The sequence below is a fragment of the Brienomyrus brachyistius genome, chromosome 11 (assembly GCF_023856365.1).
Source record: "Brienomyrus brachyistius isolate T26 chromosome 11, BBRACH_0.4, whole genome shotgun sequence".
Classification (NCBI taxonomy): Eukaryota; Metazoa; Chordata; class Actinopteri; order Osteoglossiformes; family Mormyridae; genus Brienomyrus; species Brienomyrus brachyistius.
This window is the reverse complement of record NC_064543.1, coordinates 4594626-4614660: the sequence shown is the minus strand read 5'-3', so window position 1 is coordinate 4614660 and position 20035 is coordinate 4594626. Positions and strand designations below refer to the sequence as shown.

The window sequence follows — 20035 nt, the reverse complement described above, 5'->3', positions numbered from 1 at the left end:
GCACATGGTGACAAAACACGATAAAAACCAAGCAATTCTGCTGTCCCTCTGTTGTTTAAAATCCTAAGTCCATCACTCGTTCTTAAGTTAGAGGAATCCCACATTTTTGCATTTAAAAAGATTCATGGTTACAGACTGATGTTTTTTGTTGCATTTTGTTCTTTTCAATTAGTTGATACTGGTATGTTTGTCAGATTTATATGCATTATTGTATTTCTGCGGACTGCGGGGCTCCAATTCAGGGCACTTCTTTCGATTGCTCATATTTGTGTCTCTAGTCAGAATCTAACCCCGATTCAGAAGAACACTTCCTATTCAACATGCCCTCCCACGAAGACTCATGCTGCATCACAAAGCTTTTAATGGCAAACCTTTTTCGGTGATATTCCTGCTTTGAGCTTAACCACGGGGAGTCCCTCCAGATTCCTTCAGCATCACGCAAGTCCACCTTATAAGGAAAAGGCCCAGGAGAAATACCACTGAAAACAAACCTAGATATTTTGATACAATTTTTAAAGGTAGATTTTTATCTCTGTTCAGATATACAGAATCTGAGGGTAAGTTTGCATATGTGCTAATTTAGCAGATTTTTTTTATCCAAAGAGACATAAAATTGAAAATTTAAATTGAGTTCAGGCAGGGAGGAATTGGGGCTGAGGGTCTTGCTCAAAGACCCAACGGCGACATCACTCTGCCTACCGTAGGATTTGACCCAGCGACCTTCTGGTAACCCATGGAGCCACACACAATTGATCAATATTTCTGCCATCTTTTTAATATATTTTTTTAATCATTTGATGTACTAGTTCAGAAATTTAATCCGATCCACTTCTCGATGCATTCGTTTTAAAGGTTTTGTAAGGCTGAAATTTGCCGAATTGTAAATTCTCTTTTGTTTTAGTCCTCATGCTGATATGCAGTCCATCTTACAGTGTGTTTACAGACAGGTACTCTCGAGACGTGACACAATTGTTCTTTCCCCACTGAGTGAAAAGCTCATTCATTATTCATTTCTGAAGTTAATTTTATGCACTATGGAGAGACTTTGAAATCTCTCACTTCATAACCAGTGAATTACTGCTCATCACTCTGACTAATCAATATATAGTATACTGCACAAACACACACCCCCCCCCCCCCTCCTGCTGGGGAGAGGATCTTGGCCAGCCAGAGATCCATTGGAAGGGAGAAGCTAAAGTATGATGATGATGATGGTGATGGTGGTGGTGATGGTGATGATGATGATGGTGATGAAGGTGGTGATGGTGCTGATGATGATGATGATGATGTTGATGGTGATGATGATGATGTTGATGGTGATGATGGTGGTGGTGATGGTGCTGATGATGTTTATGGTGATGATGATGGTGATGATGGTGATGGTGATGATGTTGATGATGATGATGTTGATGGTGATGATGGTGATGGTGCTGATGATGTTTATGGTGATGATGGTGATGGTGATGATGATGGTGATGATGATGATGATGGTGATAAGCCCTGAGGAAGGCAGAATGAGGATGACTGCCAAAGCTGAGGGTAGAATGGACACAGACTTAGGCTGCACTCTGTGTGTGATCAGAGGCGTAGCTCAAGCATGCGGGAGGCCTTCCCTGTGCCCGGGGGCACGCCGTTATATTGTTTCAAAATAATTAAACAGAACAGAATGTACATAATTCTTTTGCATAGTTTTTCCACTAAACATGTTTTTGCGTGTCACATTTCTGTCACATGTAACGTGTGTCCTTTAGGGGGCGCTAATGTTGACATCGGGGATTCCGCTAATGACCACGGCATGGCCCTGCGCGCGTGAGCTCGCAGGTACGGGGAGTGACAGGCGAGCCCCATTAGAACTGTCACAGCTGTGCCGTTGTGGTTAGCAACTGGCTCGAGTCCCAGACTTGAGCCTTGCAGAAAATGAGCCCCCCGCCCCCCCGCCTCAAAGAGAGATGGACCCTTCCTGCCAGAAAGTGCAGATTTTCTCTGGTGACTAAATGCGCTTTAGTTAATCTGTCAGAGGTATGAGGAGATGTGCTTTGAAGGTACAAGTGCGTGTCCTTCATCCCTATCCTTTACCCTGACTCCAATGTCTGCAATGATTTCTCTTTAATATGATGAATGTAGATCTCAAGTAACGAGAGTTTAAATTATATCAAATATAAGTCGGATAAATTACAGGTGGAATAACCTTTTACTTGCTGGTTGGTATGCTAGCCTTGCTTATCCATGGCACATGCTGTGACTGAACAGTAGGGGGAGCATTCACCATGGCTTTCTGCTGTGTGCTCTTCTGTCTGTGGTCTAAGGAAATGAAATTGGATTTTGACTCTTGGGAGTCGAGCAGTGTGATATGCTTGGGGTACATTACATATAATGTAAACCTTCATTAATAATGTTCTCCGGACCGGTTATAAGCATCCAGTAATGTTCAGACCATCTCTGAGGGTTTGAACTTTATATTCTCGTTCCTGTCCCCAGTCCAAAGAACATTTCCATGGAAATTTGAATGTTGTTGGCGCTTAAGCGTAGATGAACGCAGCACATCTCTGACTGCCCCCCCCCCCCCCCCCCCCCCCCAATATACAGCCACTTGGATGAAGCAAAAAGTGTCAGTTTATCAATCACACACAATAACAAGATCTCCGATGAATGGAAACGGAAAATCCATACTGCATTCCTATTATCCTAAAAAATACTACTGTGGAATACTAACAGTCATACAGCATGTCTGGTAATATGTTAGTTACCAATGCAGTGTCGTATGAGATAGTTATATTCGCATAGAGATAAAATGGCACTTTTCCGAGGTATGTAAATCATCTAGGAATGTAAGTAAATAGCATGAAACAATTGGAAGAGATGTTGAAGCAAAATGCAGTGCCTGATGGAAGCAACATTCAGGCATGTCGTGGACGGCCCTGGCCGGGCCCTCTTATGGTGTGAGGCCCAATAACCTGTGCATAAACGTGCAGTATCCTCCGCTCAAAATAGACCGTTGGGTGCAAATGTTTTTGTCATCATTTATCAAGTTACTTGGACTATGAATAATATTCAGCCTTCACACTGTGGGCAACAACTAATGCCAAAGGGTTTAAAAATACATTTATATAAATCGCACGAATGTATATACCATTCACATTGCTGACTGCAGTTGGCATTTGGAGACCCAGAGTAGAGATTGTGTTGGCAGTGTGAGGTTTTCTGGTCTTTCCTGGTCTTCCTGCTGGTTAAATTTCAAGTCCCCTTAGCATTTTCAACTTAGTTTAAGTCTGAATAATTGCTTTAATAAAAGGAGAAACCTACGCGCTCTCGTGGGAGGGCTCGCGCCGTCGTGATTGATCGATGCTCGCGGCGGCTCTCACGCGCGTGACATTTTGGAGGACCGCTGGTCAGGAGGTAAGATCGATGCTCCTATGGGGGTGCGGGAGGGGGGCGCTCTAGCTGCCCCAAAACACGCTTGCATCCGTCTGTCCCGAGGAAGATCTTATACTCGTAGCGTCTGTCGCATTTTCCTGAAGAAGTTTGACAGGTGCAGGGAAATTGAGTTCAGAACTTGCTGCAGTGCTTATCTGCTTTGTGATCCAGGGGGGTAATTACACGCTCCGCAGGAGACAGTAAGCCGTGCGTTTCATCAGCTCCTTCCAAAAGCAACCTTAAAGCGCCAGCGTTTCCTCATGACAACAGGAATCTCCAGAATGAATTTAATGTCGCGTTTAATTAGCCGTCATGAACTGATGCTTAGGTCTGTTGTGGTATATAAGGTCATAAAAACAGGCACGGTCTCCTACCTGTATATAAGGCGGCTTTGCCTATGAATTTATCCGTCTCACTGAGCTGATGAATTTCCATGAAAGCTTAGCTGCTAAATTGTGAAATGTTGCTTAAGGCTGATTTTAAGCATCGGACGCTGGAGCCTGAATTCATTATCGCGAAGAGGCCATCGATCGGCCGGTGTGCCGCCGCGGTGCTTTCTGTCTAAGCGCTGCAGTGTTGCGGGTTCGGGATTTCATGTCGGGTGCTGCTTACTGTAGGAGATGACAGCCAGCTAATTCTCAACTGATTTTATTTGTCCGTACCCTCCATCTCTCCATCCTCCATAACCTCTCGGTTACCATGGGGCACAGGGCATGAGGCTGGGAAAACGGAGCAACCTTCACTTTCATCATTATTTTTGTGTGTGTGTGTGAATGGTATAGAAGGGAAATCAGATTTATATCATTGTAAAAAATAAGAATAATCAGCAGACAATGTGTCTGTGGTCTGATGACTCACCAGACCATCTATTATCAGAAAATGATGTTGAATGTTTTCAGAATGGGGTTAGTGTGGCCACATCCTGAACAGACACTTGGGACAGCTAACACCGGTAGTTCTGGGGTTAAAATATAGAGGCTTAATTCTACCCAGACTTATATGTTCCTCTAGTGGCTTTTTAAAAGATAATTCGTGCTCTGAGACAGTTTGGCTTTTATTCTGCTCCGTAGGTTTCATGCAGGTGAAGTCCGAGCTCCTTATGTTTTTGTGATTGGTGTCACAGCTGGAAGCAGGTGGCATATTGTGAGGTAAACCTCACATTTTCCCTCTGTGTGGTGGTTTAGTGAGGATAAAGGAGACAAACACTAAGGCTGGGTTGTGAGCTTTGACTGGCAGAAAAGAATAAAGCTCATAAACTAGACATCAGAGTTCATTCCCTCAGCCTTTAGGGTCGTGACCCACTAAGAAGTTTAAAATAAACCATTGTGCTGATCCTCTTTGACATTAGGTCATCCTGCCTGTCTAATAAATGCTAGTCTTGTCCACTTTAGTTCCACTAAACCATGGTGCAGCAGAGGCTGTTAGCTGGGATTGCCTAGTAGTGAGATCCATGCAGCTGCCTTTGCCTTAATGCCATGTTCACCTTCCTTAACCCCCCCATGGAGAAATTGATCCAGATTTCGCTTCATGAAGATCAAAAGTATAATGAAAAATTTTGGTAACACTTAACTTAAATCTGTCATCTGTAATGCATCATAGAGTCCTTTATGATGCATATTAATGGTTGGTAAAAGACTTAATAAAGCATTGCAATGTCTTCTATTAACATTCATAAGGCATTATAGTGTTGATTATAATACTTCATAAGCTCCAGTGAACTATATGCACTATAGATACGTTTATAATGCATTATAATGGTCAGTATAGTAATTAAGGATGCTGTGTACTGCATTTTGAAGTTATCTATAGTTGACAGCATCATAGAGCTTCACAGAGCATTCATTATGCATAATAAACATGGCTACGATGTATTATAATGTTATACATTTGTTCATAGATTCTTATAGCCATGCCATTCATGGAAAGTGCTAGCATTATATTTGCAAAAGTGTTCTTATGCAAGGGCATGATATTTAACTGATTTGATATAAAGCAATCTGATGCTTCCTTAACCACTATGCCCCCCAGTGGTTGTACTGAAGGATTACTCCAAATGCAGGTTTAGTCAAGCAGTTCTCTACACTTTTATTCAGAATGGCATACAAGCTCAAACACAAATATACAGCAGGACGTAATGATGATGAAAATGCTCCGTGCCTTAACACAGTCCCTCAACCTGCAGACCTGTCGTCAGTCCCCATGAATGATCTTCCCAGTCCAAATCGCCGAGAGCTTTTTTTTTTGGCCACGTTGTTTTCAGTTTATTGAGGAAATCAAAAAATGCTTCCTTATTAATATTTCAGATGCTACCCATCAGAACTTCAGTCAGGTCTAACAAACATCCTGCACACGCCAGAACAGACCGGTTACTCTGCCGATGTTGACACGCAACATCCAACCAAGCGAGACGCTCTGTTTCTGCCAAGATGATACTCTTTGTTTTTTAACAATGCACGTTTATATATACGACATATTTGTGCTTGTCATGCTTCTCTATCTCAGAAACATCATCTGGCTGTTGTTAGATGCACGTCCTGGAACAAACCTAAAAAACTGCTACAAATCAGCTGAATGTGTCTTTGTGTTTTTGCTCTTTGCGTCGTTCGCACCAGCTGTGAATGAGCTTCAGTAACTTGTTCTGTTTAATCTGAAGCACAAAGTCAGGGTGCGGTAAACATACGTCACAGCTGAGAGCAGGTCGCTCTGTCTTTTGGCCTCAATGGCAGTGGAGGTTCTAGACCATCTCAACTAGGGCAGGCAGACTCAGCCCCATCATTCTATTGGGGGGGGGGGGGGCAGATGCATTTGACCATAATGTCCTCCAAGACAATTTTCAAAACCGATATGTTATTTATGCAATGCAGTTAAGTTTGCCTTTCACCAGCTGAAGCCCCTCGACCACACTTCCCGGCGTAGTCACACTCCCCGGCGTAGTCACACTCCCCGGCATAGTCACACTCCCCGGCGTACTCACACTCCCCGGCATAGTCACACTCCCCGGCGTACCCACACTCCCCGGCATAGTCACACTCCCCGGCGTACCCACACTCCCCGGCGTACTCACACTCCCCGGCAGAGTCACACTCCCCGGCGTACCCACACTCCCCGGCGTACCCACACTCCCCGGCGTACTCACACTCCCCGGCGTACCCACACTCCCCGGCAGAGTCACACTCCCCGGCAGAGTCACACTCCCCGGCGTACCCACACTCCCCGGCATAGTCACACTCCCCGGCGTACCCACACTCCCCGGCAGAGTCACACTCCCCGGCGTACCCACACTCCCCGGCGTACCCACACTCCCCGGCGTACTCACACTCCCCGGCAGAGTCACACTCCCCGGCGTACCCACACTCCCCGGCGTACCCACACTCCCCGGCGTACCCACACTCCCCGGCAGAGTCACACTCCCCGGCGTACCCACACTCCCCGGCGTACCCACACTCCCCGGCGTACCCACACTCCCCGGCGTACTCACACTCCCCGGCGTACTCACACTCCCCGGCGTACCCACACTCCCCGGCAGAGTCACACTCCCCGGCAGAGTCACACTCCCCGGCGTACCCACACTCCCCGGCGTACTCACACTCCCCGGCGTACCCACACTCCCCGGCGTACTCACACTCCCCGGCGTACCCACACTCCCCGGCGTACTCACACTCCCCGGCGTACCCACACTCCCCGGCGTACCCACACTCCCCGGCGTACCCACACTGCCCGGCGTACTCACACTCCCCGGCGTACCCACACTCCCCGGCGTACCCACACTGCCCGGCGTACTCACACTCCCCGGCGTACTCACACTCCCCGGCGTACCCACACTCCCCGGCGTACTCACACTCCCCGGCGTACTCACACTCCCCGGCGTACCCACACTGCCCGGCGTACCCACACTCCCCGGCGTACCCACACTCCCCGGCGTACCCACACTGCCCGGCGTACCCACACTCCCCGGCGTACTCACACTGCCCGGCGTACCCACACTGCCCGGCGTACCCACACTGCCCGGCGTACTCACACTCCCCGGCGTACCCACACTCCCTGGCGTAGCCATACTACGAGTCCGTCAAGAAAATGTGCTCACGTTTGTGTTTCACTTGTTCCCAGAACACAAACTTTTAGCCCCCATATAAATGTAAATATTGGAATAATAACACGTTCATTTCAGACCCCAGTAGTATACATATTTAGGCAGACCACTGGGGGTCCATGGATGTTGTCCCAGGGGCACTGGCCTCCCTGCCCCCCCCAGAACTGCCCCTATTCACTGGACACACCTGGAGCATTAATCTCCAAACAGTTTTGCTCCCGGGAGCTGGGAGTTGAGGCCTGGGTTGAGGTTTAATTTCCTGAGGAAAATGGATTTTATAGACAGTGTTTAATAAGGTACATTCAAGGTACATTAAACCTTGTCATTCTAAATAAACAGTGGGCCACATCCCGATTATTCCTTTTATTATCATATGTTGTTGCCTTTAATCTACAAATGATATTGGCTCATGATATTTGAGATTAAATTTGATACGAGAGTTGCTGCACAATGCCTCAAGACCTTCATTAGAGCATTCTGCACACAGTAGTTTAGGTAATGTATGTCAATTGATTGCAATTACCATTCAGAGCAATTACATGAGGAGGATGGATTTCAATTGCGTTACGAAATCAGTTTCAATTTGCTCCAGCAATTACGAGTAATGTCTGGTAATCTCTGCGTCTAAGATGAAGTGAATTGCAGTGAGGTCAGACCATCCTCTCTCTCTAGTAATTTTACCTCCATTTCACTTCAGTGAGGCACTCGGATTTCGAAAAAACTCTTGCAGCTGTGTGCTGTGGACCTAAAGCTGCCAAGTGTCTGAAGGAAGGAGAAGAAACTGATCCATTTTTTTTTTTTTTTGGGGGGGGGGGTTGGATTTGTCTGATTGGGAGCAGAGAGGGCAGGATGGGGTCCGTGTCCCCCACTTGCTATGCAGGTAACGCCCCCACAGTGCCTACATGAGTCAGTGCTCTGAGACAGAGAGAAGTCCACTTAGGGAGTGGTCTTGTTGAAAGACCACTGCTGTGCAGCGCGTCCACCTAGAGCACGGAGCGGAGAGGGGTTAAGCAGCTGCAGCCCACCCCGCCCAAACTCTGGTACGTTCCGTGTGTCATCTGGGGGCTCGAGGCCAGCTTCTCTTTCCATTCTATAATTTCATTTACCCGCTTTACCCCTTTCTAGTGGTATTTGAAAAACTGCAGCATCCAGACAGACGGTGATAAGCTCAATTTCCATTTAAGGGAGCGTTCTTATCTCCTCAGTCAGGAAATTTACCTGAATATAAGTAAATAAACATCCATCCTTGTCACAGCATATGATAAGTGACGTGGGCCTGTGGGTCCGTCGAGGAAAAGGCTGGAAGGTGATAGGAGGCTTGGAGTTTGTATTCCGCTCCGTCTCCGCATTACTCCTCTGTGGGCTGGATTCTTCCCGGAATCCCACAGGGAATCATTTTCTCTCAAGCTGTGTTATTCCATGATCTGCCATTTGGAGAGTTAGCAGAAGACAGCAGTATCTGGCCAGGCAGGTATGGGGTCACGGCTCACTACAATCATCCCTTTTCATTAACCACAGACTTCCTATTCCGAAGCATGCACTCTGATACTGGCTAAAAATCTATATCCTTCCTCAGCATTGTCTTTTAATTATGGTAATGTTTTGGGCATCGGGCATGCAGCTATTTAATAGCTATTGAATGTATGTTGTGCACATTGGCCGGCTCTGTCCCTCCCTGCCGGCCTGCTGAAAAACACCTGCAGTCCCTCTGTGGTGAGATATGAACCCTGGTCCTAGGTGGACGAGGCAAACAGTGCTGATCACTGCACCACCGCACCATCCACCACATCAGCTGTTCAAGGTATTACAGTTTATTTTCTTTGGACTGGTGACAATCCACATGCAGTCAGTTTGGCGTCCTTGATGTGGGGGGAAACTCGGCACAGTGCTAATTAAATCATTTTTGATACATCTGCTTTGAACATCGTCTCCCCCATGAGAGAATTGAGGCAAGAATTATCAGCTTATAACTAACAGACATCTTGCCTGCTGCGTTCTGGGCATATCAAATTTCTCCCGGGATCAATAAAGTCTGTCTGTCTGTCTATCTGTCTGTCTACATTAAAAGTACTGGGATCTATTCTGTGATATGGAGAAAATTATTAGTATTCCCTATATAATCCAGTATTTGTCTTATAAATTTTGTTACCATGTGTATTACTAACAGTGCTCTCCGCTTGTTAGTATGTTGATAATTTGCATGTATTTATTCTGTTGTATTAGTCAGAAAGAACAGAGATCAATTAAAAAAATGTATAATTCTACATTAGAACACACACAGCCCTCAAATAACTGAGCAGATCATTAATTAGTATTAATAAAGTACTATGTGAGAGTGCCCACAGTTTGAACAGATGCCGTCAGAAAGATAATTGGAGTCTGAGTTGTTTCTCTGTTAATTACTGCATTTCATTCACAGAGAGTGCTGTATATACCTGACTGGAATGGGCCTGTGTGTTTCTCCACTGTGTGTTTTCCCAGCATTAATCCTAACCCTGCCCACTCGACTCCATTAAATCAGACAGTCAGACATTAACAGTTCTGCATGTGTTTCATAATGTAGTTTACATACTGATCTAGTGATGTCAGCTACATCGGCATCTGGGGGGGGGGACACCTTGTTTTTACCCTCCTGACCCAGAGTAGGAGCCGTAAATCCAGCTGTAATTAAAGGATGGAGGCTCTCACCCACGTATTCCTGGATCCAGCTGTGATTCTGCACACTAATGAACTCATTTCTCTGCTCCCTTGCGCCGTGTGCTCCTCTACAGGAGGATGCTCGGTCCTGGGCTGGCTGCGGTTGCCATAGAGACAGCAGCTTAGGTAGACAAGCAAATGAGCACGGCTTTGGGAATCGGGTATCTGCCGTGTTCCCCGGCGTGGCCTGATGAGCTCCCCGGCCCTGATGAGTTCTGAGAGCGACTGTCATCTTTTCTGAATGCGGTGATTCTGCAGTTCACAGACATATTATTGGGCTGAATTCCCCATCAGCAAGGTGCTCTAATTAAAATGATACCGCTGCAGTTTGATCAGAAAATGGGTCTCGCTTCTTTTAAACCAAGGAGTGCAGCATAATTGTGGAAAATGGCCGAAGGAATTTAAGATAAAAGCTTTGGTGGTTGGCAAGTGCTTCATATATTACTGTGGCTAGCGATGAACCACTTTGTAAATCTCTAAGGAACCTCTGATGATACTGAAGGAGAGAGAAGCTTTCCAGTCACAGATCCAAACCCTTCCTGATTAATCATTTCAAAGGACATAACAAATGCTGGGGGTGTAACAATTGATCGATTCTAATCGATATGTCGATTGTTAAGGACACGATACGATTTAATCCAATTAACAACATGTCGTGTAATATTCAACAAATATTGATCTTGGTAGAGACCAATACATTACAGTACTTCTCATGTACTTTAGCATACCTGTGATTCTACATGTTCAGAGTTATACAAACACCAAAATACCTTTTAGTGGTTAAAGTACAAATGAAAGGCAGAACGTTTCTTGTGTAAACATTTTAAGTTTTGATACATGAATATTTTTTTCTCAAGCTTAATGCTGACAGTCTTAGCTGAGGCTAATTAGAGTTGCTAAATTGCCCGTAGGTGTGCATGTGTGAGTGAATGGTGTGTGAGTGTGCCCTGCGATGGGCTGGCCCCCCATCCTGGGTTGTTCCCTGCCTCATGCCCGTTGCTTCCAGGATAGGCTCCGGACCCCCCGCGACCCAATAGGATAAGCGGTTTGGAAAATGGATGGATGGATGTTCTGTTTTTAAAATGAAAAATATAGTAATTTTGAATTCAAATTAATTCCTCTAAAATCAATTTCTTTTTCACTGCATTGAATATATTGATCATATATCACAGAACCGAATCATGTCGTAATGCAGAAACACTTCATGTATCGCCAGATATCGAATCGCTGCCATGCAAAATTGAAGCAGAATCACATCATGGCAAAGCTTACTATTTACACCCCTAAAAATAGCTGTGGGGAAATGAATGTGCTGCTGGATGAGCATGCGTGCATTTAAAAGTCCAGTAATGGAGGGTTAGGGTTAACAGGTGACAGCTAGGGTCAGAATTCTCAGGTTAAAAATTAAAAACGACTGCAGTTAGTATCAGCCATGAGGTTATTTTTAAGTTGTAGATAAACATACAGTTTCTGCCATATTTCCTTTCCACATATAATTGTGCAGTGTGCATCACTGTTATGTAGGAATGACAGAGGAAGATTTCATATAAGAAATCTGAACACCGAAGTACTTACTAGCTGTCTTAGAATAAACCCGGTAAGGTTTCATTATCCGGCCAAGTTGCTGGACGACATTAGATATCCACTGGACTCTGTAACCCACATTCTTGTGCTGGTTGGAACCCAATCAGGCAGCTGAACACCTGGGTCTAGTAAGGCAACTATCCTTATAAAATATAAAGTGCAACTACAATTGCATGTGCTGTGGTCTTTGCTCACAGCACTGACATTTTTAGCAACATTTATCTGAAATCCTTGGCTGTGTTAATGATTCATATTAAAAATTACCTCTGGGAATGTAACAAATAGAGCAGCACTTGCATTCTTTTAGTGAAGGTTATGCAGCATATTATGGGATGATTACAGAGGCATTAAGGAGGATGAAGAACAGAGGTGGCTGTGTGTGTGTGTGTGTGTGTGTGTACGTGTGTGTGTGTGTGGGTTTGCATATTTGCATCATATTTGAGGACCAAAATGTCCCCAAAGTGCGGTAAAACTTGAAACTTCCTTACTTTTTTACCATTTGGATAACCTCAGTTTTATAAAAATCTATGAATGCAATCAAAAAGGTAAAAATGCCAAAAGTCTTATATTTGGGTTTATTACTTATAATTAAGGTAAGGGATGGGTAGAGGTTAAGGGTGTCGTGATTGGGATTAGGGTTTTTCCCATAGAAATGAATGGACGGCCCCCATTTAGATAGGCACACCAACTTGGTGTGTGTGTGTGTGTGTATGCATGTGTGTATGTGTGCGTGTTGTGTATATACTGCAACTGCAATGTGATAAAAGACTGCTATTTTGAAGTTGTAGGGATCATTTTTTCAGTCCCCAAAAGGGAGCTCTTCTGAATGGGGGCTAAACCTTTTTCCTGTGCATCCTCTGTTGTGGTTTTCAGGCGTCTTTGTGAGACATGAAACTGTCATGGCGTGAATGTTAAAATTTAAGCTGGCATTTCTGTCCTTCCGCAAACGCGTTGACAGGCAAAGCAGACAGCAGACACATTCCTCCCTGCACCAGACACCGTATGGCTGGTCTGCTAACCAGAATCATGAGGTGGCCGCTCGTCCAGCTGTCTGGGCCAGCTCCCTGAGCGGTCCAAGGCCCGGCTGCATCCGGACAGGACCCCCGGGTCCGTGGGAGGAGCCAGTGACAGGCTGCCTTTGGCTCCTCAGCGTTTTCCAGGTGTCACGTTCATCTGAATGAGGCCAAACACTTTCTGTCAACAGATGAGTAACTCTCTGTTTGGGCATCTTGACAGCTTTTAATTAACCCCTTAATTAATCTGCTTGGTCGATGAACATGGGAGGATTAATCTTAGTAAACATTTTATTTTTCATTACCACTATCGGCGTGTATTAGTTTTGCATTGACATTGTTTGCATACTGGGCACACGACTCTGGTTGGGAGAGAACATGTCTAGTGAATCTACCCCTATTTCACCTCACCAGTCTTGTGTGCTCTTTTCCACCATGGTTGGAGGCTTCAGGGGACTTCAGTCATTCTGGAGTGCTGGCGCCTCTCCAGACAGTCCGATTTTGCTCTATATGTGCTTTGGCTCCGCGCTTCACACTGAGATGCTCACCTTTATCCTGTATGCCTCTGCCTCAGGGTGCCTGGTAGCTGGGAGATTACCCCTGTGTTCATGTTTAGAACAATAGAGAAGAAGCAGTAGAGAGGGAGACCATGTGGATCTTCAGTGGCCACACAGGAATTGAGTTCCCCACCCCCAAAAGCCCACCCCTCACCCTTTTGTACATCAGTTGGGGGGGGGATATTTCACACTCTGGATGTTCATTACAGCACCCGATGTGATCTGAATGTTCCCACCACTTTTCTCACGGACCAGGAGGCAGGCGTGAGTTGCTATGCCTCTCATCAGGGAGCTGTCTCTTCAGCATCTCACCATTCTCCACGTTCTTCTCACCTCCGTGTTCCAGAAAGGAGCAGACCTAGTTGAGTTATTCATAAGATGACACCTGGTTTTATGTTTATGTGGGAGTTTGTTTGGATGGATAGATTGATACATGATGTCAGTTTAGAGTGACACTAACGTTTAGGGCACTTTTCTGCAGGTTGTCCCAGCGTGAGGAGTGATGGAGGTCAATCATGCATGTGCCAAAGAGGCTGGATGCTGCGGAGATCGTGAGAAACTGATAAGCCGACAGGACAGCACCTTTCGGTGTCCATCAACCGCTTGGCTAATACTGAATAACTGTGTGCCAGACTTGGAGTTGCCATGGTGAAGAACTGCTTGCTTACAGAGAGCTCCAATGAAAGAAAAGACATGGTTTGTCTGCTCAGATGCCTGTTGGCAGGGACGACTGGGTGATCAGTGTCACTGCGAAAGTGACAGGTGGCCCAGAAGGACGTCAGAGGGTCGTATGTGGCTCATGTGGGACCTTAAAAAAATAAATCAATCCCGGTATCTTCCCAATGTCTTAAGAACGTCCTAATTTGCCTGATACAGCTAAAGGACAGAGCAAGATTATTTGCAACATCCGTCTATCTTCTAACCATGTTTGGCTGTTGTTGAGCGTTTGAAGGTTTCTTGAATATAAACGCTTGAAATCCTTCATTTCACTGCCTCTGCCCCTGTGGGCTTTCCCATCCCCCGCTCTGAAGACTGCAGCTGCGTGTGCACAGCCCTCGCAGGTCAGAAAGAGGGCTGAGCACAGTCCCTGTGCACCACGAGGAATGTAAAGTAGAACCAGAGGAACATGCTGGATGAGCACGGTGGGTCCCCATCCGGCAGGCGCTGGAGACCAGACCAGACCAGCTGAGGCCTCGGGTCCTAGTATGACATGTTCCTCCTGCTCTTAGGTCACACAGCTCTAGCAAACGATCACCTTCTCTGCATTTAAAAGGTAAAAGACACCCCATTTTACATTTAAGTGCTATTCTGCCCATTTAACGAAATATCATGCTGAATGTAACGGGTCATCACTATATTCTCCGTCGATGACATAGGCGTATGAAATTAGCACACAGGTGTGTCCTTCTAACGTCATTTTAGCATACATTTTTTAATGTTTTTGCCCTCCCACTTCTGCAACAACCCATAATTCATAATTACAAGCTTATTGAAAGAAAATTACATGTAACAGAAGGATATTTAGTGGAACAGTATGTTGTTCTTTCCAGGGATGGGATTAATGTGATTTCCTGTCCAAAAACAGAAGAGCCAAGATGACCTATTGTCAGAAACAGCTGGTCTGTTCGTTTACATCACTCTGCACAAAACTGATCTAACTTGGTGAAACCAGAGTGAGAGCAGAGTGAGGTCAAGGAGAAACCGGAGTGAGAGCAGAGTGAGGCCAGGGGGAAACCGGAGTGAGAGTAGAGTGAGGCCAGGGGGAAACCGGAGTGAGAGCAGAGTGAGGCCAGGGGGAAACCGGAGTGAGAGCAGAGTGAGGTCAGGGAGAAACCGGAGTGAGAGTAGAGTGAGGCCAGGGGGAAACCGGAGTGAGAGCAGAGTGAGGCCAGGGGGAAACCGGTGATTTCCTGTCCAAAAACAGAAGAGCCAAGATGACCTATTGTCAGAAACAGCTGGTCTGTTCGTTTACATCACTCTGCACAAAACTGATCTAACTTGGTGAAACCAGAGTGAGAGCAGAGTGAGGTCAGGGAGAAACCGGAGTGAGAGCAGAGTGAGGCCAGGGGGAAACCGGAGTGAGAGTAGAGTGAGGCCAGGGGGAAACCGGAGTGAGAGCAGAGTGAGGCCAGGGGGAAACCGGAGTGAGAGCAGAGTGAGGTCAGGGAGAAACCGGAGTGAGAGTAGAGTGAGGCCAGGGGGAAACTGGAGTGAGAGCAGAGTGAGGCCAGGGGGAAACCGGAGTGAGAGTAGAGTGAGGCCAGGGGGAAACCGGAGTGAGAGCAGAGTGAGGCCAGGGGGAAACCGGAGTGAGAGCAGAGTGAGGTCAGGGAGAAACCGGAGTGAGAGTAGAGTGAGGCCAGGGGGAAACCGGAGTGAGAGCAGAGTGAGGCCAGGGGGAAACCGGAGTGAGAGCAGTTAGGCCAAATGCTATTCCGAAAAATAGCTGTAGAGCAGGAACAGAAACGTAACAGTGTTACGTTGGCTGCTGTTTATATCCTCAAAACTTTTAGTGGCATAAATGTAATTTTCGCATAGCCCAGAGGGGATACAACATACCTGCAGAGCTTAGCTGGAAACAGCAAGCCTTCCTGGTGAAAAAGTCATCTGTCCCCACGGGTACTACCCTGATCTATTCCGTAAAGTAATGGGTTATCACAGAGCCATTCCGTGCTGAGATGCACGCAGCCAGAATGAGGTGCATGCCTGTCTCAGACCCTTTCCGTCTCCTTGCATGATTAGCATATTGTTCTCTCCATTCCCCGGACTCTTCATGATAACGGAGGCAGCGGATTTGCAAACAATACGTCCCAGTCTGTCAGACATAATGTGCATCGTGACAGGAACGAGCTTCTCTCTGTTCACCACACTGAGGTTATTTGCATGAAAAATGGAGTCATTTGCATTTAAATGTATCACCTTTAATGATTATTTTTACAGTATAAATTTGAGGCACCGGTCTATTTTAAAAACGGAGAAGACTGCACAGCTCTTTGCAGAGTCCCCTGTACAGCACTATGTCTGACATCTTGAACGCAAAGTGTGCTGGTACCATTTCCTCTTCCACACAGTTATGGCTCCCGGTGCGCTTGGTATTCAGCTCGGTGTCCTTGGCCTCTGCCGGTCTCCTCTGCACACGCCGTAATTGGAGTCCTAGACCATAATAACAGTAGTATGGGCACACGGTGCTGACACAGGGGGCCGGTGACAGCAGCGGGTGCGGGGCGGGGGGGGGGGGTGGCTGTTAAAATTCGGAGTACATTTCCCTGGTCCTCCCCTTGTGAGCAATGAGAGGTCACCCTGTCTGTCTGGCAGAGCTTGTGGAGAAGACGGCTGGTAACTGGGGATTGGGGGGGGGGGCAGGCTGCGTTACATCCTCTCTGTCCCCCTCGCTCCACCACGTCAGGATTCTGCCTCCCTGAATGCTGCTGAACACATGTGCCACTACGATTCTCCTCTCGCCCGCTCTCTGTCCTCCCTCTCAGCCGCAGCATAGGAGACCCATTGACACTGCTAAAGTCGCCGTGTCCGGCTATGCGAATTACATTTATTTGCATTCCCGTCTTCCGGAGAGTTTTTAATTGCCGTGCCAGTGCGGTTGACAGCATCCAACCACGGTTCAAACGAAGCCAAGACACAAACAGCAAACAGAAGATCTGCCCTCATCGTTTTATAGGCAGGTGGAGCTGAAAGAAAGACGTGCCTTTACATTACATTTTACATTCATTTAATTTGGCAGATACTGTCCAAAGCGACATACAAGTGGGACAAATAGTACATTACAGGTGTCCATGCTGGCAAGGAGCTGACTAGGCATGAGTGCAGCTAGGCTGAGCTTCCAATGAACGCCCAGGTATAAGAGTAAGCAGTATTGGATCAAGAGACATAATAGCTACACAATATTGTCCAAACAAATAAAGAACGTAATAAAGAGAAAAGTAAGGAGAAAGTGCAACATTAAGAGCATTCAGGGAACATAAAATGGCATCAGGCGACTAGAGGTGTTCCTGGATCAGATGGATCTTGAGGCGTTTCTTGAAGTTGGAGAAGGAATCCGATGATCGGATGTGGTTTGGCAGCTCATTTCACCATCAGGGATCCACACATGAGAAACGTCTGGAGTGAGACTTCTCACGTCATAGAGGGATTTGCAAACAGCTTTGGTTTGCTGATTGAAAACAAGGCCTTTCCCTCACTGGAAAACACACATGCACACCCAGACACACTTGTGGGATTATTCCGGCAGGTGGTCACGCTCCGTGTGCTTGCAGCCCATTCCTGCTCTTTGGTAAACCCTGACCGAGGTCACGCCCGGGCCCTGATGCTACCATGCATGGCCAAGCACAGAGCTGTCTGTCCTGCCCTCGGTACAGCCCTGAGCCCTGGTGCGCGACAATGACCTGGCCTGCAGTTTTGAATTTGGCAGCAGATTCCTGTCAGAGGACTGTGCCTAAGACTCTACTATTCAAGTGGCCTTGCTGTTTTTCACACTTAACAAAGGTGTTACCTATAACGGTTACATCACTGTCAGCAGCCACATTGCCTTTTATGATCCAATCACCTTCAGCAGTCACATTACCTTCATCACGGCAGCTTTAATGGTCAGGTCACCTTATGCAAAAGACCTTCAGTAGCTTCACCTCCTTTGATCTATAAAAAATTCAGACTAATGCAAGATACCCTGCTTGAAGTTTGCACACAAGCGTGTTAAAAAATCACCATACAAGTCTGGCACCATGACTTCTGTCTGGCTTATTTCACAGCATTTAGAATGACTCAGAAGAGCAATGGGTTTGTTTATCTGCTTTAGGGTTAGGCTAGTTTCACCTTCCCAGGCATTAAACCAAACTAACGGGCCATTCCTGCATTCTGAGGAATCGCTTTTTTTGAAGGTTTTTCACAGGTGTTATTAATGATCTCATTTAAAAGATAGCATGTCTCCGCAGTAATCAGACGAACAGGAAGACAAGGCGAGCATCGCTGATCTCCCTAAGGAGAGCGATGGTAGCTGTCTGCCTGTCAGCGTATTAGATTAGTAATTACCAAACTGCTCATGCAAGTTTTGGCCCAAAGTGTAAATTTGGGGCACTGACTTATTGACTCATCCTGCCCTTCATGTGTTGAGCTGCTTTAACGTCTTTGCTTGCCAGCTGAATCTGATTCACCTGAAGAGGGCGCCGCTACACACACGCGTCACAAATTGATGCCATAATGACCTGCAGGATCCGTCCCTCCGGGTGTGTGGGACGATGCTTTATTTATAAGATGTATAAGTATCAGATGTTTGCATCATTTGTGGACAAAAGGCTTGATAAATGTTTGTGTTTGCTAGATCATTAACATGCAATTTATCTGTGTAATCATTATGCAAATGGAGAATCATGAGCAGGTAATGATTCATCTCGGCTGTGTTGCCTATACCTGATGCTTCACTGATTGATTTCTTATTCAATCCTGCTTTGTACCTCCTCCAGATGATACCAGCAGGCTAGCCAGTACGTGCACATCTTCCTTACGGCTCCACTGAGTATGGGAATAGCAGTCTACAGTGCAGCCCGGGTTTGTTTGGGACTCTGGACCAGACTAAACGGACGCAAACTAGAAATGGCAGACCAGTAATTTGACTTGCAAAGTCTAAAGAATCACCGGCTCTTCTGTGAGATGGAATCCCCCTTCCTCAGCCTCGCCGTCCCTTGCCAAGACGGCATGAGGGAGACCTGCGGGCATTTCAGGGTTAACTTCGCTAGGCTTTTCAGAAGCTCAAGTACCCTGACATGAGGAGCAGGGGTGGGGCTGTCGTGCCATGAAAAGCAGTTTGATGAGTGATGTTGGCCTTTTTTTGCGCTTGATGGGTCTTTCCCTCCCTGCCAAGCCAAGGAATCAGAACACAACATGATCACCTGAGGCCAACAAAGCTGCAAACACTCAGGGAGAGTCAGTGTCTCCCAGCGAAACAGCGGCATTGAGGGACTATCAGCTTAAACCTGATCTTCCTGAACACCCCAGTGCCCCATCTCTGGCTCGTCCTAGTTCTACCTTCCCTGACTCAACACGCCAACTGTGATGATATCATATTGTGTTACAGATGCTGACCACGACTCCCTCTTACTTTGTTATATCAGTTATGTTGTTGCTATAATGAGCTAAAACAGTCTACTGGCTCATCCTGTTCGAAACGACTAGGGTGAGGTGTTTCTCTCTATTCCGTACTCATATTTCTCACAGATCATCTCAGATATCAAATGTTTGCTGAATGGTATCGCAAGACAGCAATAAATAAACTTCTTATACTTAAAACACTGTCTAATTTTTTTATCCAGGTGTTGTCCATCAAGTTAATTGCTCACTTCAGATGTGGAAACGTGGCCCAGTATCAACACTGAGCATCGCCTGCTCAGGGCTGCTTAAACACCAGGCCACTCAAAGGCATGGCCAGGCTCCTGAAAAATTGTTTCCGAATGCCCCCCTCCCAAACCAACGCTGTATACTCATGGGCCCCCTAGTGTCTGGGCCCCTGTAAGCCTTGCCCTGATTATATATGTGTTCCCCAGTGAACATTTCTCGGCCTGCTTTTTTAGGGTGTAGCTTGAAGCTTATTTGCATTTTGTTGCGCAAACAAGTTCAGAGATTAAGCCAAGGAAAGCTCTAATGTCTCATTAATGAAATAATGAGAAGATGAA

The 20035-nt window shown here is 46.3% G+C and overlaps 1 protein-coding gene and 1 long non-coding RNA gene across 5 annotated transcripts; one reads left to right on the top strand and one right to left on the bottom strand.

Annotated features, from left to right (window-relative positions):
- Positions 1–834: 834 nt before the first annotated feature.
- On the bottom strand, positions 835–3389 carry LOC125751556 (uncharacterized). Of its 3 annotated transcripts, none has more exons than XM_049030537.1 (2): positions 3131–3198; positions 835–1500 (listed from the first exon to the last, which is right to left on the bottom strand). In XM_049030537.1, the coding sequence occupies exons 1-2, from the start codon at positions 3156–3158 to the stop codon at positions 1193–1195; spliced, it is 336 nt and encodes a 111-aa protein (XP_048886494.1). In that variant the 5' UTR covers positions 3159–3198; the 3' UTR covers positions 835–1192. The 3 variants fall into 3 exon arrangements, 1 of the variants encoding a protein (XP_048886494.1); XR_007400669.1 differs by lacking the exon at positions 3131–3198 and adding an exon at positions 3304–3389 and having other exon boundaries at positions 1428–1533; XR_007400670.1 differs by lacking the exon at positions 3131–3198 and adding an exon at positions 3304–3379 and having other exon boundaries at positions 1431–1500.
- On the top strand, positions 3258–19652 carry LOC125751558 (uncharacterized). Of its 2 annotated transcripts, none has more exons than XR_007400671.1 (4): positions 3258–3396; positions 12744–13716; positions 13837–14628; positions 18830–19652. It is a non-coding gene; the product is annotated as an uncharacterized LOC125751558 (long non-coding RNA). The 2 variants fall into 2 exon arrangements; XR_007400672.1 differs by having other exon boundaries at positions 3321–3396; positions 13565–13716.
- Positions 19653–20035: the final 383 nt, after the last annotated feature.